The sequence below is a fragment of the Typopeltis vanoorti genome, chromosome 1 (assembly GCF_054136105.1).
Source record: "Typopeltis vanoorti isolate ZY-2024b chromosome 1, IOZ_Tvanoo_1.0, whole genome shotgun sequence".
Taxonomy (NCBI): domain Eukaryota; kingdom Metazoa; phylum Arthropoda; class Arachnida; order Uropygi; family Thelyphonidae; genus Typopeltis; species Typopeltis vanoorti.
In genome coordinates, this window is record NC_143549.1 from 114,302,394 (window position 1) to 114,322,828 (window position 20,435).

Sequence of the window (20,435 nt, forward strand, 5' to 3'; positions counted from 1 at the left end):
ATCGAACCCAGGTCTTTCTGAGCAAAGGGCTTCGTCTGTACTGACTGACCTACGGAGGCTCCTAATAAGTACTCACTTGAATAAATTTATATGGAATTTATGTACAGAACACTAAATTAGCAGTAAACAAGGTGATGTTAAACTAATTTTTACTTATGGATCAGAAAGTTGGATTAGAAATTAAACCTTTGAGAGAAAGTTGGAATCCACAAATATGAGAGGTTTGAGAAAACTTAGAGGATTGAACAGATGGCATTAATTTGCAGAATCATATGGAAAATGAAGATATTAGAAAACAACTTGACACCATTATTATTTAAGAATATATCAGCAGAGCTAATCTAAGATGGTATGGTCACATAAAGAGAATGGGATAGAAAAGGTTTGCATAAAAGGCATATAATACTTGGATATTCAAGATAAAGACTTAGAGGAAGATCCAAGGTCTAGGTGTATTTTATTTCTTAAAAGACTGAAATCTAATATTTGATCATATTGGAGACCTCATAAATAAATTAATGTGATAATAAAAAATTATTTATTATTAACATCTGACCTCCATTGAGTCAGAGACCCATTGTGGGAGGTACATACTATCACACAAAAAGCTCATCCATCTGTGCCTTAAACTGATTCAATGTGTCTACATTTACAACACATTCAGGCAATGCATTCCACTTATTGACCACACTAAATGTAAAAAACCTTATCACTTCTTTGCTCACACCCACCTTATACAGTTCCCAGGGATGGCCGCTTGTTCTATCTCCCCCCCCCCCCCTTCTCCCATTCTATGAAAAATCTCTTCCATGTCAACCTGATAACAAACCTCTACCTTATATGTCTCAGTCATATCCTCCTTCCTCCTTACATGGTAAAGAAGGCAAAATCAGGTTATGAAAGTTAGCTGAGCAGGTGCAAGGAAATCCCAGAGTTTGCTAGGATAACTTGAGCTGGCTTGGTTGGCCGAGTGGTTAGCGTATCTATATTCCAGCCAAAAGGCTGCGGGTTTGAATCCTGCCGTGGGCATGGATGTTTGTGATTGTCTGTGAAAATACTAGCAGTGATGGTGGGTGGTAGATACCGTTAGTGTAGTTGCGGTTCGTTGTAGTTGGTGGATTGAGTGGGGGAGATGGAGAGCTGTAGAATAGGTGTCCTCCCTTGATGAATCTTTGGACTTTCTGGAGGTGTCGCGTAATAATAATTAGCCAGCCTGGATGGCCGAGTGGTTAGCGTATCCGCTCTCCTATTAAAAGGCTGTGGGTTCGAATCCCGCAATGGGCATGGATGTTTGTCTGTGGAAATACTAGTGGTGGTGGTGGTTGGCAGTAGATGGTGTAGTTGCAGTCAGTTGGTGGATTGAGTGGTTGAGACAGAGTTGTAGAGCAGGCGCCCTCCCTTGATGAGTCTTTGGACTCCCTGGAGGTGTCAAATAATAAAAAAAAAATAAAAATAACTTTAATGAATGCAAGTGCTAGAGAGGTAATTGAAGCAGATGAAATTGTTGAGCTGCTAAATAATCATTTTGCAAGGGTATATCATCCAAGTGAAGTTATTGTTATGGCAGAGGTGATGGGGGATTGATGTGAGAACAGAGGTTTATGTTGGAGGTACTCAGGATATTGCAGAATACGAATGCAAATACAGCTGTGGAATTGGATAGGATATTGGTTTGCATTTTAAGAGAATATGGTAGGACTCTCCAAGTAATTTAATATATATACTGTATTTATTATTCTGGATGTAGCCCTCAGATAAATCTTATTTATTTATTTTTTTTTTTTGTAATGCAGCCCTTGGATTACCTAAGGTTGGACAGCCCTGGTTTAGAGGATGGAAGAAGCAGCATTTCAGACAGACTCAGCTAGTTTGTCTGCTTCTGTCGCCTCTTTACCATCAGTACTCGTTAAGGTTATTATTCCATAGTTATGTTTCCTTTTATTTATCACATAGCAAAACAACTCTTTGACATTTCCTTTGTCCTTCTCAATTAATTTCTTCTCATAACTTGATTTTGGCTTCCCTTCTTAACTGTACCTTGAACTGCTCATGAGCTTGCTGTTTGCCTTTTTCCTTAACTTAATTAGTTACACTTTTTTTTGTTACATAATTAGTCGCTTAGGGCCTATTTGACCCCAAAATTAAAGTTATGATATTTCTTTAATTTCTCAATATTTCTCATGAAATAATTTTATTTATTTTCATTTATTGACAAGGTTGATATAGTAAGTAAAATGAAATAAACAGATTGTTAATGTTGCTTTATTTTTATATTAATTATCATTATCATCAAATTCCTGACATGTACCTTCAAGGGCATACAGGATATGATAGTACAACATGAAAAACTTACATCATTACTAACTTTCTATCTACAATTTCCTTCAAATCAATCTGTTACCTGTCAAGACTCCAACATTATCAGATCTTATATTTCTTTAAGACACTTTTTGCTGTATCAATCCACCTATGTCTTGGTCTTCCTCTGGATCTTTTTCCTGTCAACCTGGCTCTTTTGTCTTCCATTAATTCCATTAATAATTAATGTTAACTTCTAGTAACATTAATTATTAATGTTAGCAGCAAGAAACTCAGCTACTCAAAATCACAAAAAAATTCGTCATTAGTTTTGTCAGAAATCGAACTTGAATGATGGCTGGGGTCAAATAAACCCCATGTAACTAATTAAAGGTTATTAACACATGTAATACACTGGTCCTAACTTCAGTTGTTTTGGCCATAATTCCAAACTAAATTACTTATGGCACTAGTAATCCACATAACTCCTACCTGATTTTAGAGCCTGCATAGTTCATTTGACAATCTGAGTTAGTTGGTCTCATACACAGGTGAGGGGATTTTTCATTTTGCAAAGTAAGTGAACCAGCCAGAACACATGCATTTTATTATTATAATTATTACTGCACAGGTCCCTTCATGGAGTCCTAAGACTCTTCGTGGGAGATCCAAACTATCAACAGAGTATCTGTCATACCTTTCCTTGAAACCATTAACAGACAAATCACTGATAACTGACTCATCAACTCAATTCCATTCATTCACCACTTTCCAATAAAAAAAATCTAGTCCTTATGTCCTTGCTAGCCACACACTCTCAACCAACTTCGAGGGATGACTTCTTGTTCTGCACCTTCTAGCCAAGTGCTGAAATATTTCCTTTATATATCAAACCTATAAAATCTTTTAAGTAACTTAAATGTTTCCATGATATACTCTCTCCCTTTTTTGCCTATCAACCAACCCCACAAACCTTGAATCTTTCCTCATAAGGAGCATTCCACAGAGTACTCACCATTTTTGGCATGCTTTTCTGGATCCTCTCCACAACTTCCTTATCCTCAGGGAACCTGGGTGACCAATAAAACAGATGTGGTCATATCAAGGCTTTATAAAGAGGAATAATGAACTCCCTTTTCTTTGTTTGTCAGCATGTGAAGGAGGGAATGTTGATTTCATGAAAATGCTGGATCTGATCCTGTAATCAGATCCAGCATTTTCACAAAATCGACGTTCCCTCCTTCACATGCTGTTTCAGGTAATTATCTCATAGTTGATGAATAAATTTCATTTCTTCCTTCCCTGAGATCTTTCCTCCTTTCTATCTAAGCTCCTGTAGTTGAATCCTTCCATAATAATTACTTTATTTTGTTAATTTGCTGATGCTTGTCACCTACAATGCATTAGTTAGCAGAGCTTTGCATTCTCTGGCCTGTAGCAATGAAGTTTATATTTTATCTAATTTGATTCTCTGTTGCACCAGATTGTCTCAGATTACGCTGCCTTCCACACATCACTGTCTCATGGTGATTGAACTCATTTTTGACTGCAACTCATCTGCTATCAGCAGTACCAATCCTACTTCCAGTTCTCTCTGTTCTCCCTGAAAATACTATATCTATCATATTTCATTTTTTTATCTACATTATCTGCTGTCAAGCAAATCTTTCTATGCCTGTAACTTTTTGTCAAAGTTGCACCAGCCAATTATAAAACTACTGTTTTATAATTGGCTGGTGCCTCTTACTAATGGTGTCTCTTACTAATGCTTCTTTTGTTTTATTCACATTATTTGTCGCATTAGTTTATGCATACTAATGCTTCTGGCATTAATATGTATAAACTCCACCTGTTGGGCCCACAACTAACTCTTCTTCCCTCTTTTACCTTGCCAGTCAAAGGATTTCTATTCATTTAACCGCAACCATACACAAGGATAAGGTGGTTAGACCTATGCCTCCTGGTGTATCCTATGTCTGTAGGAGCATTGAGTTCTCAAGGCCAGTTTGCCTGCTTGCAGGATGAAAAACCCCAGATAAATTGAGGAGAAAAACCCTGCAGTCCATGTCAAGACTGGCTAACTTGGCTATGTCTGAGAAAGATCCAAAGTTCCTCACTTCAGCAACGGAAATCGAACTTAGGACACTCCTTTCCCAGGCACTTGGTTGTGAAGCACATAGCCACTCGGCTAACCACATGGACAACTAACTCTAACTTTACATAACCACACTAACCACCTCTAACTCTATGCTTTGTATTGACTATCCCATTTTGTTTGTTTTTTTTGGTAATTCTCACATTCATTCATTCACATCATAGGGAACCACACATATGTCTGCTTCACTACAGTAGGTGGCCTCATCCAGCAAAGAAAACATATGTTAAGGAGAAGGAAAACTCTGAAAGTGATGATTTCCATATATACACTTTGATGGAAGCAAAACTTGAAGGAAATGTCGGTTGTTCTTTCATTGCATATTACAGACAGTCTATTATATAAGAATACTGCTCTAAACAACCAAGCAGAACAACTTGCTGTAATTCATTCACTTACATATCTCCAGGAATTAGAACTGAACACCTCTCATCAAAAGACAGCAATAATTTATAGTGACAGTAGAAGCTATAGATGGCATAAAAAAGCAGAACAACCAAACAATGTTAATAGAACAGACAAGAACTCTACTTTGGAATTTCACTCTAGAGCAGTAGTTCTTAACTTTTTCGAAGTCACGGAGCACTTTTCATTATAAGAAAAATTTGGGGAGCACCAAAAGCATTAGGGTCATAAAACTAACACTAAAAATATGCATGGACTTGCCTTTTATAAAAATTGAACTTATTTTAATGCGATACTTGAGCTTGTCGGCTTTTGCAGATTTCAGATAATATTGAGAAACCAAGCTCGCACAAATATGATGTTGAAAATTGTAACAAAATTTTCAGTATCCTTGTGGAGAGAGCTGGGTAGTATCTTGGACAAAAATCCAGAATTCTTCAAGAGCTATTTCAGAGAATTTCATTTTTAGAGTACGATCTGTTGACAAGGTAACTAATTGTTCTTCTTCTTGTAATGAAAATTCACAACTCGATGTATTAACTGTGCCAAATGGATTTCGTATCCTGTCATAATTGTGTGTATTTAAGGAAGGAACGTAACTTGAAATCTTTTCTTCCAATATTGTTAAATGTTTTGTTATAATGGAAATAATTCCCTCGACATTTTTATTATGGAGCAAAGGAAACATATCTACTGTATTTTTTTCTGATATGTGGTTTTACCAAAGAAATGCTTTTTTTCTGAAAAGCTGACTATTTGTCAGTGGATGTCAAAATATTTTCATTTTTCCCTTGGATACTTGTATTAATGCTATTTAAGTAATTAAAAATATCGACTAAATATGCCATTTTAACACACCAAATATCATTTGAAGACATTTTTACAAAAGTATCTGTACCTTCATTTTGAAAAAAGGCCAATAATTCATTCTTAAGTTCTAAAATTTGGAATTGCGCTTTATCTCTGGATAACCATCTTATTTAAGTGTGCAAAAGCAAATATTCGTACTTGGCTTCCTTAGATATGCACATTTTTTTTTAAAAAAGGTGTGCTTTTAAAGGTTTCTTGATTTGATGTAATTTACCATATTCACACCTTAGTCTAGTACAGGTTTTAATATTGCCGGTAATGTTTTTGAAACTATGTTTTTGAAACTTCTCTCTTCAAAAAACAGTGTGCTGATATAATATTTGGGTTTATTATCTTTGCAAGGGTAGAGCCTACCATTGATGGAGCAGTGTCCGTACAAATTCCTACACACAGCTCCCATGAAATTTTAAAATTTCAAAAAGCAGTCTTCAGTTGTTAGGATCAGAGTTGCCAATTACATTCAGAACTGTGTCATGTGACAACTTTTACCGATGGAACACTTGTAAACAGGAACACAAGTGTTCTGGGGGTACACCAGTTAACAACCACTGCTCTAGAGGAATGGGAAATCAAGTTCTGCTGGGTGAAGGCACATACTGGGGTAGCAGAAAATGAGAGAGTGGATCAGCTAGCTAAAGAAGTGGTTATAAACAAATGTTTAGGAACAAGTCACCAAAAGTACTTAAAATCTATAAAAACAACACTTGCAGAAGAAATAAGCCTAAACTTGTGGGTAGAAGAATGGAAATCATCTAAAAATGGATCAACAACAAAAGAATTCTGGCAAAGTATCGGAAGCAGACTCCTCCTGAAAAAACACAGCATCTCTCTCTCTCCAGGTTTAACTATGCTAATAACAGGACATAGAAAATTAAGACACCACCTACACAGATTCCATATCCTGGAATCGCCATCATGCATTTGTTGTCTGCACCATCACCAGACTGTTGATCACTTACTTTATAACTGTCAGCTATTGGACTCCATCTGGATGCCCCGTAATACATCATGCATCACTTCTGTAGATGAGTGGCCAGTGTCAAAACAGAGACTTATCCAAAAGTATTACTCAGAATTATTTAATTTTGCCAATAAGATCAACTTCCAGTCATTGTAATATAACAAAAATTGCTGATATTGTGTGAATTATATAGTGTAAATATATGTGTATATATAAATATAAATATGGATGTAAAGGTCGAAATACATACATATAGATGTATAAATATAAATATTGATACCAAAATATAAATATAAATGTTAATCAGTACTTGGAAGCTATATGTAATATATGCATTGTATGCAATGGAGCATGTAGGAAATAAATTACCTCCTGGTAGGGTTACTGTTGGGAGGAAAACATCCCCCCCCCCAATAGCTCTAGTTTCCCTGACTAAATAACTCAACAAATGTGCATTGCTTCATTATATTTAATTTAATCACTATTGTTCATGATTAATGTTTTTTCTGTTGTAAAACCATATTTATTTTACATAAAGCTGAACATCTAATAAAGATGTTCAGCTTTATGTAAAGCTGAAACTAATGCTTCAAATGCAAAAAAAAAAAAAAAAATCATGCCAAGTATTAATTTCACCAACTGTTTTTTTTCCTGTACGTTTTATATATGTTTCATACAACACCATCTTGAAAATTAATATAAAATTTAATTTTTTTCTTCTTTGCTTTTAGATTACTTCAAAACCACAGCAACCTTCTTTTTCAAAATCTGATATGTTACCTAGACGGTAAGATTTGAAATTTTTTTGAATATTTTTTGTACATAATTTTGAGAAATTGCATTTTAAATAGTGAATGGTTTTTAATGTGCCATGTTTTAATTATAATATAAGCATATAATAATTTGAACTGTATGTATTGGAACTGACTTTGTTTCTGTGTGAGCTATTGCCTACTGGTGTTATAAATGTAAGGCATTGCACAAGCATAACTGCTTATACAAGCCACAACTTATTGTATACATTATGAAAAAACCAAAAAAAACTATTGTATCAATGATAATTGCAAACTTTAGTTGTTTGTGGTTATCAGTGAAAGTCAGTTTACTGTTGCCATGTGTTGAATTTTATGGCATAGAGATAATCCAATACGATAATGTATCTATATATTAAATTTTTGTATTTAGTAAGATAGCAACCATAATTTATGAATTAAATTGAACAATATTTGGTGATTAAATTAAAGATTCCAAGAAATTATATTCTTGGTTTATCCTTTATTAAAGTGTAAGAAAACAAAGTTTGCATGTGAAGTATCTTCGTGACTAAGCTACTTGTATATAGGGACTAATGACTTCACATTAATTGTCTTAGTATCCCATAATGAAAAGCATTTTGGAATTTTAGAGAAGCTTTTGCACATCACCTTAAACATGAGAATAGTATTCTAAGGTTAGGCAGCTGTGGTGGGATTTGCACCCAGTTTGTAACTAAACAAATGAAAAATATACCTTGAACAGAAAACGATACAAAGTTTTTTAGAGGTCAAGGAAATTGTTAATGTGAAGTGTTTGTGTCAGGAAAGGTAAATGCCAGTTTAAGATGAGCCTTATCTTGTAATTTGAATATTATTATCAAAGATAGGGAATGTGAATTTGATTCAATTGAGATTATTTTTGCTTAATTTGTAGTTAGCCAACAGTTGCATTGGTTATAGCTGTACAGGTAGTGATCTATTCATGTTATAGAGAAAATTTATTGCACCTGCAGTGCTCTTGTTGTGCAAATTTGACTTTATTTAGAGGTTCGTATAGTGTCTACATCTTTTGAGGATGATGCCAGTTTTTTTGTATACACTCTTCATTTCCCATCCAATTTAATAGTGCATCTCCCCAGTGGCACTCTGTCTTTCTTAGTATATAAAGAAAACTTACACTCTCTCTCTCACACACACATACGTAATTCACAATTTTTTATTTTATTTTATATATATATATATATATCTTTTAATATGTTTCTTGAAGAGTGGGGATTATATTCATTGGGCAAAATGGTATGGGAAAGGCTGTTCCAAAGGACAGAGGCGTTGGGTTGATTCAGTGAGTTTGGAGCTGAATCTTGTATAGATGTTAACCAACAGTTGCCTGTGTTTGCATGTGATTAGACGAAAGTGGAAAAACGGTGGTGGCAAGTTCGTTTGAGTAGCATTTATGAGAATATCTAGAAAAAGACAATGCAGAGACAGAGAATTTATGGGAAAGTGATTGGATAGGGTCCTTGAGAGAGCAGTTATCTATTAAACAAATAGTTTTCTTTTGGATATACCCTCATCATTTTTTGGTATGTCATTCCAAATATAAGAACAGTATTCTAAGGTTGGGTAGATTCAAGATTTATAAAGTGTTAGGAGTCCAGCAAATAAAAAAAGTAATGTTTAGAAAAAAAAAAATTACCAAACTGTTCAGAGGGAAGAGGCTATGGACATGATGTGGTTATGCCAGAAGAGGCCAAATGTCAATCCAAGAAGAGAAACTCAATCTTGGTGTTGGTAAGCAGAATGATTTCATTAGTGAGGGAGTCTTTTTTCTGAGGAGTAGGACAGGATTGTTGTTTTTCCAATTAAATGTATTTTAATCCCCTTCCTCCCCAGAAATATATTATCTTAAAATTACTGGCTAATGAAGTACGAATAGTTAGATGCTGATTATCATTCATATTTGGTTTAATAGAAGAAACATATCTAATGGTAATAATTAACTGAATTTTGTTTAATTATAAAGATAACATACTGTGCATACAGACACACAGAAAGAAGGTAAATACTATACTGAATACTAAGTGATGATGGACTTAATTGTTGCCTTTTATAGGTACTTCACTATTGAGATCTTAATTGTTGGGTTGATGGTCTCAATAATAATCTCCTAGATTTTTGATGGTATAAAGCAACAGTATTTATTTAGGTCCAAGGGGGATGCAGCAGATTTCAAAAACACTCTTTCAGATTTAAATCTGCATTTGAATATGCACTGAATGTGATGATCTAAATCAATGGCATGGTCTGCAACCTCTGAACCAGGATGATCTAGGTGATGGAGAGGATAAGTAAATTTTGGCAAGGCTTGAAGGAGATAAGAATATTATTTTTTTTTAATATGTGCTGTTTTTCAGGATGCTCCAGATCTGAGGGATGACAATTGACATTGGTGGAATTTTTGTTCCATTGTTGTGTCTGTTGTGTTTGGAGGGGTATGCAGTTTTGTTTATTTTATTAAGAGTGAGTATTTGGCAAAGAAAGTATTGTGGATTTAGTTGATTTCATTGTGAAGCTAATATAGTTTGAGCAGATGATTGTAGCTCTTCTAACACCATACTCTTTGGAGATATGAAAGATGGTGGATGTACCTATCTGTGTGGTTATGTTTCTTGTAGACAGAGAAAGATAAGGATCCATTGGATAGGCAGGTAACTAGAGTGTCAAGAAAAGGTAGACAATTATTAAATGTTTTAAGGGAATATATTTTCTAGACATGGCTTATGCATATAGACAAAATATAGAATTTGATTATAAAAAAACTCCAATATATTTCATCCAATGTAAAATGGACATCATCATGGAGAAAGACCAGCAACTACATTCAAAATAAATTTTTTAATGAAATTCTTTATTTTTTCTACACATGTGTACTGTATAAGTATCTAGAAATATGTCTAATACACATGTTCTCTTAAAGTGTTTAATTACTATAATCTCTATAGTGAGGAATATTGGAAACTATTAGAAGATTTGATAAAGCTGCATTTGAAGAAAGGCTAGTTTACATAATATACTTGTGTTCCTTAAGCATTGTCAGACTGCTGATATTATTTCTACTTTTGTAAAAATCAAGGATAAAATAAAATCATGTTCTGTGCAAAAAATTTATCAAATAACAATCAAGGAAAAGGAGGAGTAGCCATAGTATTCAACACAAAATACGAGGCTAATCTTCTTGAATGGCAGGCAGTCTCAAGTAGAGTGATGTGGGCAAATATCAGAATGGGGGCCAATGAGACTTTATGTTGGGCCCATATACAGGAGGTTGGCTGGTTAACCTATAGTACATTCGTACCGTATATGGGTGATGGGTTGTGAAAGGAAACTTGTTTACATTTGATTTGAATGCCTTTATATTGTATTCCTTGGGAAATACGTCGGGGGGGGGGGGGGGAGACTGTTCCACAGTAGTGCAGTAGCAGGGATGAATGAGGAGGAGAAGAAACTTGTTTTGTTGGTTTCGAGGTGTCCTGTAAAAGGATGTTGGGTGGCAGCTTTACGTGTTCCAATGGGCTTGGTACAGGGTGGGGGAATTATTGATGCTGTTTCAGATGAACCTTTCCCGTGAAAGTATTTATAGAATATACAGATTGCAGAGACCAAGCGTCTATGTGAAAGTGGGGGGAGCGAGTTGGTGAGGGATGGATCATTTATTAGTCTAATTGCTCTCCTCTGTATTGAGTCAAGCATTTTGAGGGAGATTTTTGGAGCCCCACTCCAGATATGAGAGCAGTATTTGAGAGCTGGGCAGATTTGTAACTTGTATAGTGTTAACAGCTGTTTAGAAGTGAAGTAGTGTCTTGAGCAAAAGAGAAAACCTAGTTTTTGGAAGCTGAGGATGCAATGGTTGTGATGTGTTTATTGCAGGAGAGGCTTGATGTCAAGGTAATTTCTAGAAGAGAAATTTCGTCTTGTCTGTGAATTTGAGTGTTATCGAAAACAATGCTGGGGGAAAATGGTTCTTTTTTGTGAGAAATAAGACAGAACTGGGTTTTACTAGCGTTGAAGTTGACAAGGTTGTCTGAGCCCCATCGGAGGATGGCTTGGAGGTCAGAATTAAGGGCAGTGGTGGTGGTTGATGTTCTGTGGGCTGAAGTGAGTTGTATAGGGAAGGGTTTGTCAAATGAAAGGGAGGAATGCAGTGTGCTGTCATCTGCAAAACTGTGTATTGGGTTAGAGGTCAACTGAAGTAGGTCATTGATATATAGAAGGAAGAGGGTCGGTGAGAGAACTGAGCCTTGAGGGACCTCGGCATTAGTTGGATGGTGAGAGGATAGGGAGCTGTCTACCATCACACATAGTGTGCATCCAGACAGGAAGCTGGCAGTCCATCTGCAGATGTCCTGAGGCAGTCCAAATGATGGGAGTTTGCTTGGTAAGCCTTTGTGCCAGACTCGGTCAAAGGCTTTGGAGATATCAAGTGCAACTACTTGGGATTCACCGAATTTCTCCATGGCACTTGTCCAGTGATATGTGATGTATGAGAGTAGATCTCCTGTTGAACGGCTTTGACGGAATCTGTACTGGTGGTCGCTTAATAGCCGGGTACCTTCAAGGTAGATAAGCATTAGGATTCAAAGTAGATTAGGATTATTTGTGCCTATAGTCCCACAGAAGGTTCTACCAAGGTAGAAGTGGAAGAATTTTTTGATGCTTTAGAAAAAGCAACTGACACAATGAAAAAGGAAAAGTTGGTCCTTGTTGGGGATCTAAATAGCAGAGTAGGAAATGATTGTCAGACATGCAAAAATATTTTGGGAATATTTGGAGAAAAGAGAAAAGCTAATAATAATGGCAAATACCTGTTGGATTTCTGCTCAGGACATGGACTAGTTATTACTAACACCATGTTCCAACATAAAAATGTGCACAAATTCACATGGAAAGAAGAGGTAAGGAATAAGAAAAGTCTCATTGACTTTGTTATTCTCGATAGTGATGTTTTCTCCCTGGTGCAGGACACCAGAGTGTACAGAGGATTTGAAATTGGAAGTGATCACTATTTAGTCTTGAGCAGGATAAAACTGAATTTAATATTGAAAAGAATAACATGTAAGAAAGTTTTAAAGCGAATGAAAGTTGAGCAGCTCTCAGATGTGAACTGCAGACTAAAATACACAAAGATTATTGAAGAAAAAATGAAAGAGTTTGTTCCTGTTTGAGAACAGGAACCAAATCTTGGAGATTCAGTGGCAAACTTTGAAGAAAACCCTGATTGATTCAGCCAGAGAGGCATGTGTTGAGGTTATATGAAAGGATAGAAAAGTTAGAACCCCATGGTATACACAGGAAGTTAAAGAGGCAGTGAAAGGAAAAAAGAAAGTGTATCAAAAGTTTCTGGCAAATAAGTCAGCTTGTGCTCTTAGAATACAGAAACAAATGAAAGAAAGCTGAACACCATGCAAAACTAGCTAAACAAAAGTCATGGGAGGACTTTGGCAAGAGCATAGAAAATAAATATCAAGAAGGTGGCAAAATATTCTGGAAGTTGTTGAAGAAGCTTAGGAATGGAAGAAAGAGTGCTGTAAAAGGAGTTGGAGATGATAAAGGTGACATGAAAATGAGAGAAAAAGATATCCTTGAAGTATGGAGTAATTACTTCAAAAAATTGCTAAATGAAACAAGCAGTGATAGCACAGTGGCAAAAAACACTCAACAGGAATACAGTCAGGAATACATATCCATACTTGAAGTAGAAAAAGCCATCAAAGGCTTGAAATGCAGAAAGGCAGCAGGAGTAGATGATATTTGACCAGAAATGCTGAAGTATGGTGGTATAAAAGTCTTACAGTGGCTGCACTGCATAATTCAGAAAGCCTGGACAGAGGGACTAATTCCCGATGATTGGAGTAGAGCTCTCATAGTACCCATATATAAAAAGGGAAATAAAACTGAATGTGAGAATTACAGAGGTATTTCACTACTGAGTGTTCCTGGTAAGATTTATGCTAGTATACTTGAGAATCGGTTGAGAAGAATTGTGGAAGAAAAGCTTGGTGAAAATCAAGCTGGATTCAGGCCAAATAGAGGCTGTCAGGATCAGATCTTTACTTTATGACAAATAGTTGAGAAATCATGGGAATATAAGAAAGATCCATATTTAAGTTTTGTCGATCTGGAAAAGGCATATGACAAGGTGCCAAGAAAGAAGCTATTCAATATGCTACAGTTATATGGTGTCAATGGAAAATTATATCAAGTAATACTGAGTCTTTATTTGAGTTGTAAGTCAGCAGTTAGAATTGAAGGAAGTACAGGAAGATGGTTTAATGTTAAATCTGGTGTGAGACAAGGATGTACATTATCCCCTCTGTTATTCATTATCTATATCGATCACATTATGAAGGAAAGTGGTATTAAACATGATATCAGAATTGGAGATGTTAATGTCAGCTCTTTGCTTTATGCAGACGATGTTATACTTCTAAATAAATCCGCTACAAGTTTGCAAGATTTCATGACTAAATTGAATAACTGTTGTAACAGATATGGTATGAGGGTCAGCAATAAAAAGACAAAGACAATGAAAATAGGCAGAATTGTTGAAAATATCAACTGCCTTGTGAATGGAGAATCTGTGGAACAAGTAAAACATTTCAGCTACTTAGGCACGATTTTTAGTGAAGATGGTAAATTAAATATGTAAATAGACAACAGAATGAACAAAGCCGGTATGGTAGGAAGTCAACTGAATAAATTGATATGGAATAAGAGAGAAATTAGTCAGAACACTAAATTAGCTGTATACAAGGCAGTGTTCAAATGAGGTTTAACTTATGCATCCGAGAGCTGGGTCAGAAGTAAAACACTTGACCAAAGACTAGAGACCTCAGATATGAGAGTCTTGAGAAAGATTAGTCGCATCAACAGATGGCATCAATGGCAATATCGTATTAAAAACGAGGATATTAGGAAAGAACTTGACATTGTCAGCATCCAGGAATGTGTTAGCAGAGCTAATCTCAGGTGGTATAGTCACTTAAACAGAATGGGTGAGGTAAGATTAGCAAAACAAATGTTCTCTGCCAGGTGGCAGGAAAACAACCCAGAGTAAGACCAAGATATAGGTGGATTGATATGGTACAAAGTGCCTTAGACGATAGAAATATAAGATCTGATAATGTTGGAGTCTTGACAAGTAACAGACTGATTTGGAGGAAAATTGTAGATAGGAAGTTAGTAATGATGTAAATTTTTCATGTAGTACTATCATATCCTGTACACCCCTGGAGGGTACATGTCAGGAAATTGATGATGATATTATAGATATTGATGTAGTCTGTCTATTCACCAATATCCCATTACTAGAGGCACTTCCATTTTTGCAATGTGATTTTTTTGAAGCCGATGTAAACTTTTTAAAATTTACCTTCAGTGCAGATTATTTTACGTGGCATAACAAGTTGTTCAAACACATCGCAGGAATTGGCAGTCTATCTTACTTGGTTTAGCTGATTATTTTATGAAGCATCTATAAAATCAGCTGTCCTGTACAATTTTCCTTCAACCTCATATATGGACTTGTTTTGTCTATGATAGCTTTGCAATTTGTTCTCCCATGAAGACATAATTATTTCAATTCCTGGAAAAAATACTGTTTGTACGAAGTTCACTACTGAATGTAAATCCAACAACCATTTACTTTTTTTTGGATTCTTTAATAATTCGTAATCCTACAGGACATGTTGAATTTTCAGTTGATCAAAAACCAACCTTTACTTTCAGATACATTCACTTGTCCTCACACCATCATTCAATGTAGAAGATAAGTATTATCAAAAGTCTTGTACATAGAGCTTATGCAGTGTGCTTTTTTGATTTCCTTTTGTTAGATGAATTAAATAAAATTAAATATCTGATGGTTACAACAAACTACCATCGAAAAAATTATTGACAGTTATTAGCCGGCCTGGTTGGCTGAGTGGTTAGTGTATCCACTCTCCAGCCAAAAGGCAACGGGTTTGTATCCCGCTGTGGGATTCGATGTTTGTGATTGTCTGTGGAAATACTAGTGGTGGTAGATGGCATTGGTGTAGTTGTGGTTAGTTGTAGTTGATGGAGACAGAGAGTTGTAGAGTAGATGCCCTGCCTTGATTAGTCTTTGGACTCCCTGGAGGTGTCATATAATAATAATAATCATCTATCAACCAGACTATAATCTGATGTGAAAAGAACTTCAGCACACTACCTTAAAGGAACATTAGACACTAGGCCGAGTTCTTTGGAAGTAGACAATGATTCTTTATTCTAGCAGGTTCATATTTGATCATCTTTTCCTTGAAATACATGAAACACTGTGAAATTCTCCGAACCTTAACTACTGTGACTTGTATTCAGTCTCTAATTTGTGGGAAGCGATTATTATTAACTGTTCGTAATAATACTTTTTTTAAGCTTATTTAATTTGCAGAAACTGCAAATTTTTTAATTTGTAGAAACTGTTCCTTTGAACTCTAATAGTGAAATCCTGTCAACTTAGCTGCAACCAAGACATGAGCTAGTAAGCATATGCTATGTGACTTTCTTATGATTCATGCTTTAATGTAGTTACTGGTTCCTATTGACATCGATGTGATGTTGAATGAAATGTATATCAGTTTTTTTAAATAAAATATTATATTTTTCTCTGTAAGCTGTATAAGTATCTAGAAGTTTTTTTTTTCCCCAGCAGTAAAACAGACCCTAGATTGTTTGTTATCTGTTAAATCCATGTCTTATTGCTGATTAGAGAACATATCATCAACAGTAAATGCTCTAAGATTTGTTTTGTATTGGAAAAGAAAATAATTGTATAGCCTTTCTAGACACTCTAGTTTACTGTACCAAGAACAGCTCACTGCATACTCCATTTGTCCTTCGTCAGAAAGAAATCAGAAGAATCCTGAATAGCTCTGAGCTGAAAACAAGCCATTTGGTCCAGATGATAACCCTCCTGTCATGTTAAAGCTTCTGCTCCAGAATTAATGCCTGTCCTATATTGTCTTTTCATCTTTCTGTTCATTTGTCATCTTCTGCCAAACTGCTGGCCAAATTCACTACCTGGAGGTCAGCCAGCCACTTAATGATTAGTATGGATCACTTCTTTATCTCCTTGCCATCACACCTACCTTTCAACACAAGCAATGGAAAGATTTGGAGAAATGTAAATGGTAATGCGAGACATTTAATCATGCTTCTGCACAGGGACCTGCTTGGCAGCTACCATTTTATGAATATATTATTACCTGTGTATTGTGACATACTAATTATCTGTTGATGATGCTGGTTGGAAATCAAGTTACTCAGTAAATATCTTATTTATTTTGTTTTTGGTGTTGTTTGATACCATCAGACTTAAAGATGGATTTTTGTTGTTGTTCTTGCATAAGCAACTTTTGTCCATCTGTGGTGGGAATGTTGTGGGTTTCGCAGACCACTGACATTATTTCATATTATCAAATGTCTTCAAGGTCGGTTTTATGTTTCAAAGAGGAAACTACAATATCTGGATGAGTATTATCTTTAATCCAAAATTGACTAACTGGTGTTAAAATTGAACAGTAGCAGAGCCATATGCTTGGTAATCACCTTAAGGGCCAAACCAATACATGTATCATGACATTCACTACCCCATAAGACTGGCTTATGTTTATTCACTTTCAGATATTATTTCTTTCATTCTTTTATTATATTTCTTTTTAAGAGTCACCATAATTCATTTGGTAATGATGATTCCCTTAGATTGGAAATATCTGGGTTTGATACTCTTCTAGGGTACAAATAACCTCTATAGGAGCTTTTCAACTAAAAGTTGAGTTAGTCAGTCTCGTACAGAGGTGGCAGGGTTTTCATCTCTTAAATTCAGGTTTTCATCCTACCAGCTAGAGCATACTTGCAATTTACAGACATAACTGACTATGCTGATAGGATTAACTGTCTTGTTATATAATAAAAGTGGTATAAATTAATATGGTATTAATTTGGTGTAAGTGAAGCCAAGTTACGTTTTTTTTATATAACACTCATGAATGGTTGTAAGCCTATGGTACATTAACCACGCTACCAGCCAAGACATATATATATATATATATATATATATATATATACACACACGTCCAGATTACCATGGATGCAAAGTGCATATTAAAATCGTAATACCATTGATATTACATTGAAATATATGATGGATATGAAGCATATGCGTATTTGATCCATAATAGCCTGTAAGGTGGTTAATACTGTGGGTGGGCTAAGGGTTTTTATTATCTTTTTTTATCCTATTTTATTTATTGATTTTTTTTATATTATCTGGAAATACTTTTCTAGAGACCAAACATATTTCTATATCCTTCATCTAATTTTCTTATCACAAATTCCCAATTTTCTCTATTCTCTGCGATTATTAGGTAGTCATCTTTGAAGAACAGGAAGAGTATATGTCTATCCTCGTTTTTTTATGTTAATTATTTTCACATTTCTTATTCAATTCCCTCATTATTCTCTCTCTCTCTCTCTAGATAAATTTTGAATAGATTTGAAAATAAGTAGCATCCTAGTTTTAATCATTTAGATGTATGAAACCTTTCATCACTAGAGGCAATTTTACACATTTTCATGCAAACAAAAACCCTTCTTATATATGTTTTAACCCTCTTCATCAATAACTTTTTATTATGTACTCTAGTAGAGTCTGGTTCTGTCATGGAACAACTTCTGCTATCGTATGAATTATTCTGAACCCTCTTTATCTCCTGGTAGATAAACTCAGCAAATTACAGCTAATTAACTGATTTTCTTAACTATCATAACACGGTTCCTTCATTCTCATAATGAATATTCTCTGAATATTTCCAGTTTGACTCATAGGGACCACTGGACTAGTTTGTGAAAGTGGATAGTTTGCTGTAGTAAAAATCTTTTAGCATTGTACCATGAGACTTAGGTTGGAATATTTTCAATAGTTTGTTATAGTTCTAAAGTTAGAGCTGACTGCATGAGGATATCATAAATTTTTTTCTTGCAATTGAAGAATTATTTTATTTTAAACTTGCAATCTTTTGATCTTAACTAGTTGTCTCTTACCAATATGATTTCTGAATTTAAATTCCAAAATTTAAAATGCAAATTAGAAATAATTTAGTCCTTACGAGTGTTTTAATGAGTCCTTATGAGTGTTTTAATGAGGCAGTGCCGATACATTTTTTGGTCGTCGGTCAACTTGCGGGTAACAAATTGCAAATTGTTGTTGTTTGATAATGAAAGCCCAAATTCTCGGTCAAAATATTGTGCACAGTTGATTTTGGAATTCCCAATTCACATTCAATCTATCTCACAGACGATTTTTTTTGTTTTCTTTAATGAAATCATGTGCTTTTTGAATGTTAACTTCGCTTAGTCCAGTTTTTGGATGGCCCGGCTTTTTGTCGTCCTCAAGTGTCTCATGACCATTTGAAATCGCTTAAACCACTCATAAACTTGAGTATGGGATAAGTATTCCTCATGGTATGCTTTTTGAAGCATTTGATGCGTTTCGATAAAACTTGAACCAAGTTTAACACAAAAGTCAATCACAGCTCTCTGTTTGAAACTCATTTTCCGACCGTTTGTCAAAACACACTGTCACTCTTGGCACTATAGCTCGGCTTCTAATGAAACAAATGTCATAAACAGTTGACACAACACTATTGAAGGTTGCTGCTTTTGATAACAAAAAGATACAACAGGTGGCACCACTATTTTCTTCTATTTTCAAAAAGTTCGGTTTCTTTTTGGACAGAAGGTGTACTATAGGTTTACAAAAACCTTTCATGGTGGGAGTCATATAAAAAAAATGATGGAATCAATTTTGACAGTGTCACTCTGCATGCAGTTTACTATATATCTGAAATATATTTTTTATCTGCATGTAGACATTTAAAAAATCGACTGAATAATTTGATTTTCTTTTTGAAACCAAACAATTGTTGGACAGTGTTTAAACGTTTTCTAAAAAGCCTCTCAGTTTCCTGAAAAGTTGAAGTGGATATACTGATCTTATAATATGAAACAAACTTGCAAAAGTCTTCTGAATTAGGGAGTGAAATAATGCAAAAATATAAAAGCGAAAGTTAGTGATAAGGGAGTGATAGCAGAACGAGAAGTAGCGAGACTGCGGGAGTGACAGAGAGTGAAATTGTCAGAATGCAAGATTTGATGAAACAGTTACTGAAAATTAAAATGAAATGAGGAATATGCAGAGTGATATTAGACATTTTTGTGGAAACTAATGAAAGTTTGCAAAAGAATAGAAAGAAAGAAAAGGGTAAAAGAGGTGATGAGTGATTCCAGAATAGCAGTGTATGGAGATACCATAGTTAGAGGATTAGTTAATGAGAGAGAGAGAGAGAGTCCATAAGGTCTGCTATCTAGGAGGAAGAATGAACAAAAGATAATTCAGACTTTGGACATGAGGAGGAAATGAGCAAGAGATTTAGTGGTGATTGTGGGGGACAAATGATTTAAGTGGACATAAGAAGCATGTAAAGGCAAATATCAGGAGGTATTGAGAACAGTGAAAGATAACAGTATAGGGGGAAAAAAAGGTTGACAGTGTGTTGCCGAGATATGACAATGATCAGTTGAGACAGAGAGCCAGAATCATGAATGGTATGCTAGGAGCTGTCTGAAGAGAAGGGAGTACAGTGTGGCATGTGTTTGAGGGAAGAATGGAATTATACAGACATGATGGGCAGCATTTAAATGACTTTGGAGTGAGTGCACTGGAGAAAGTATTGCTAGATAGAAGTGCAGTGTGTGATGGAAGCAAGAGATCAGAAGCAAGAGATGAGGTGTAAGATCAAGAGAGTGGTATTGAGGAGAAAGAAGTGCTTAGCAGTGGAAACAGTAGTAATGTGAGAGATGAAAAGAGAACGGCAATGCAAGAGGAACAGGGAAATAGCAGGAGCTTGGTTGG

The 20,435-nt window shown here is 35.3% G+C and overlaps 1 protein-coding gene across 1 annotated transcript in view; it reads left to right on the forward strand.

Annotated features, from left to right (window-relative positions):
• Positions 1-20,435, forward strand: part of LOC150110328 (TOG array regulator of axonemal microtubules protein 1-like) — a 323,432-nt gene that overhangs the window by 77,006 nt on the left and 225,991 nt on the right. The window contains exon 4 of the mRNA XM_090392920.1: positions 7,421-7,476. Coding sequence (XP_090249046.1) covers positions 7,421-7,476 — 56 coding nt within the window. The remainder of the gene's footprint in view (positions 1-7,420; positions 7,477-20,435) is intronic.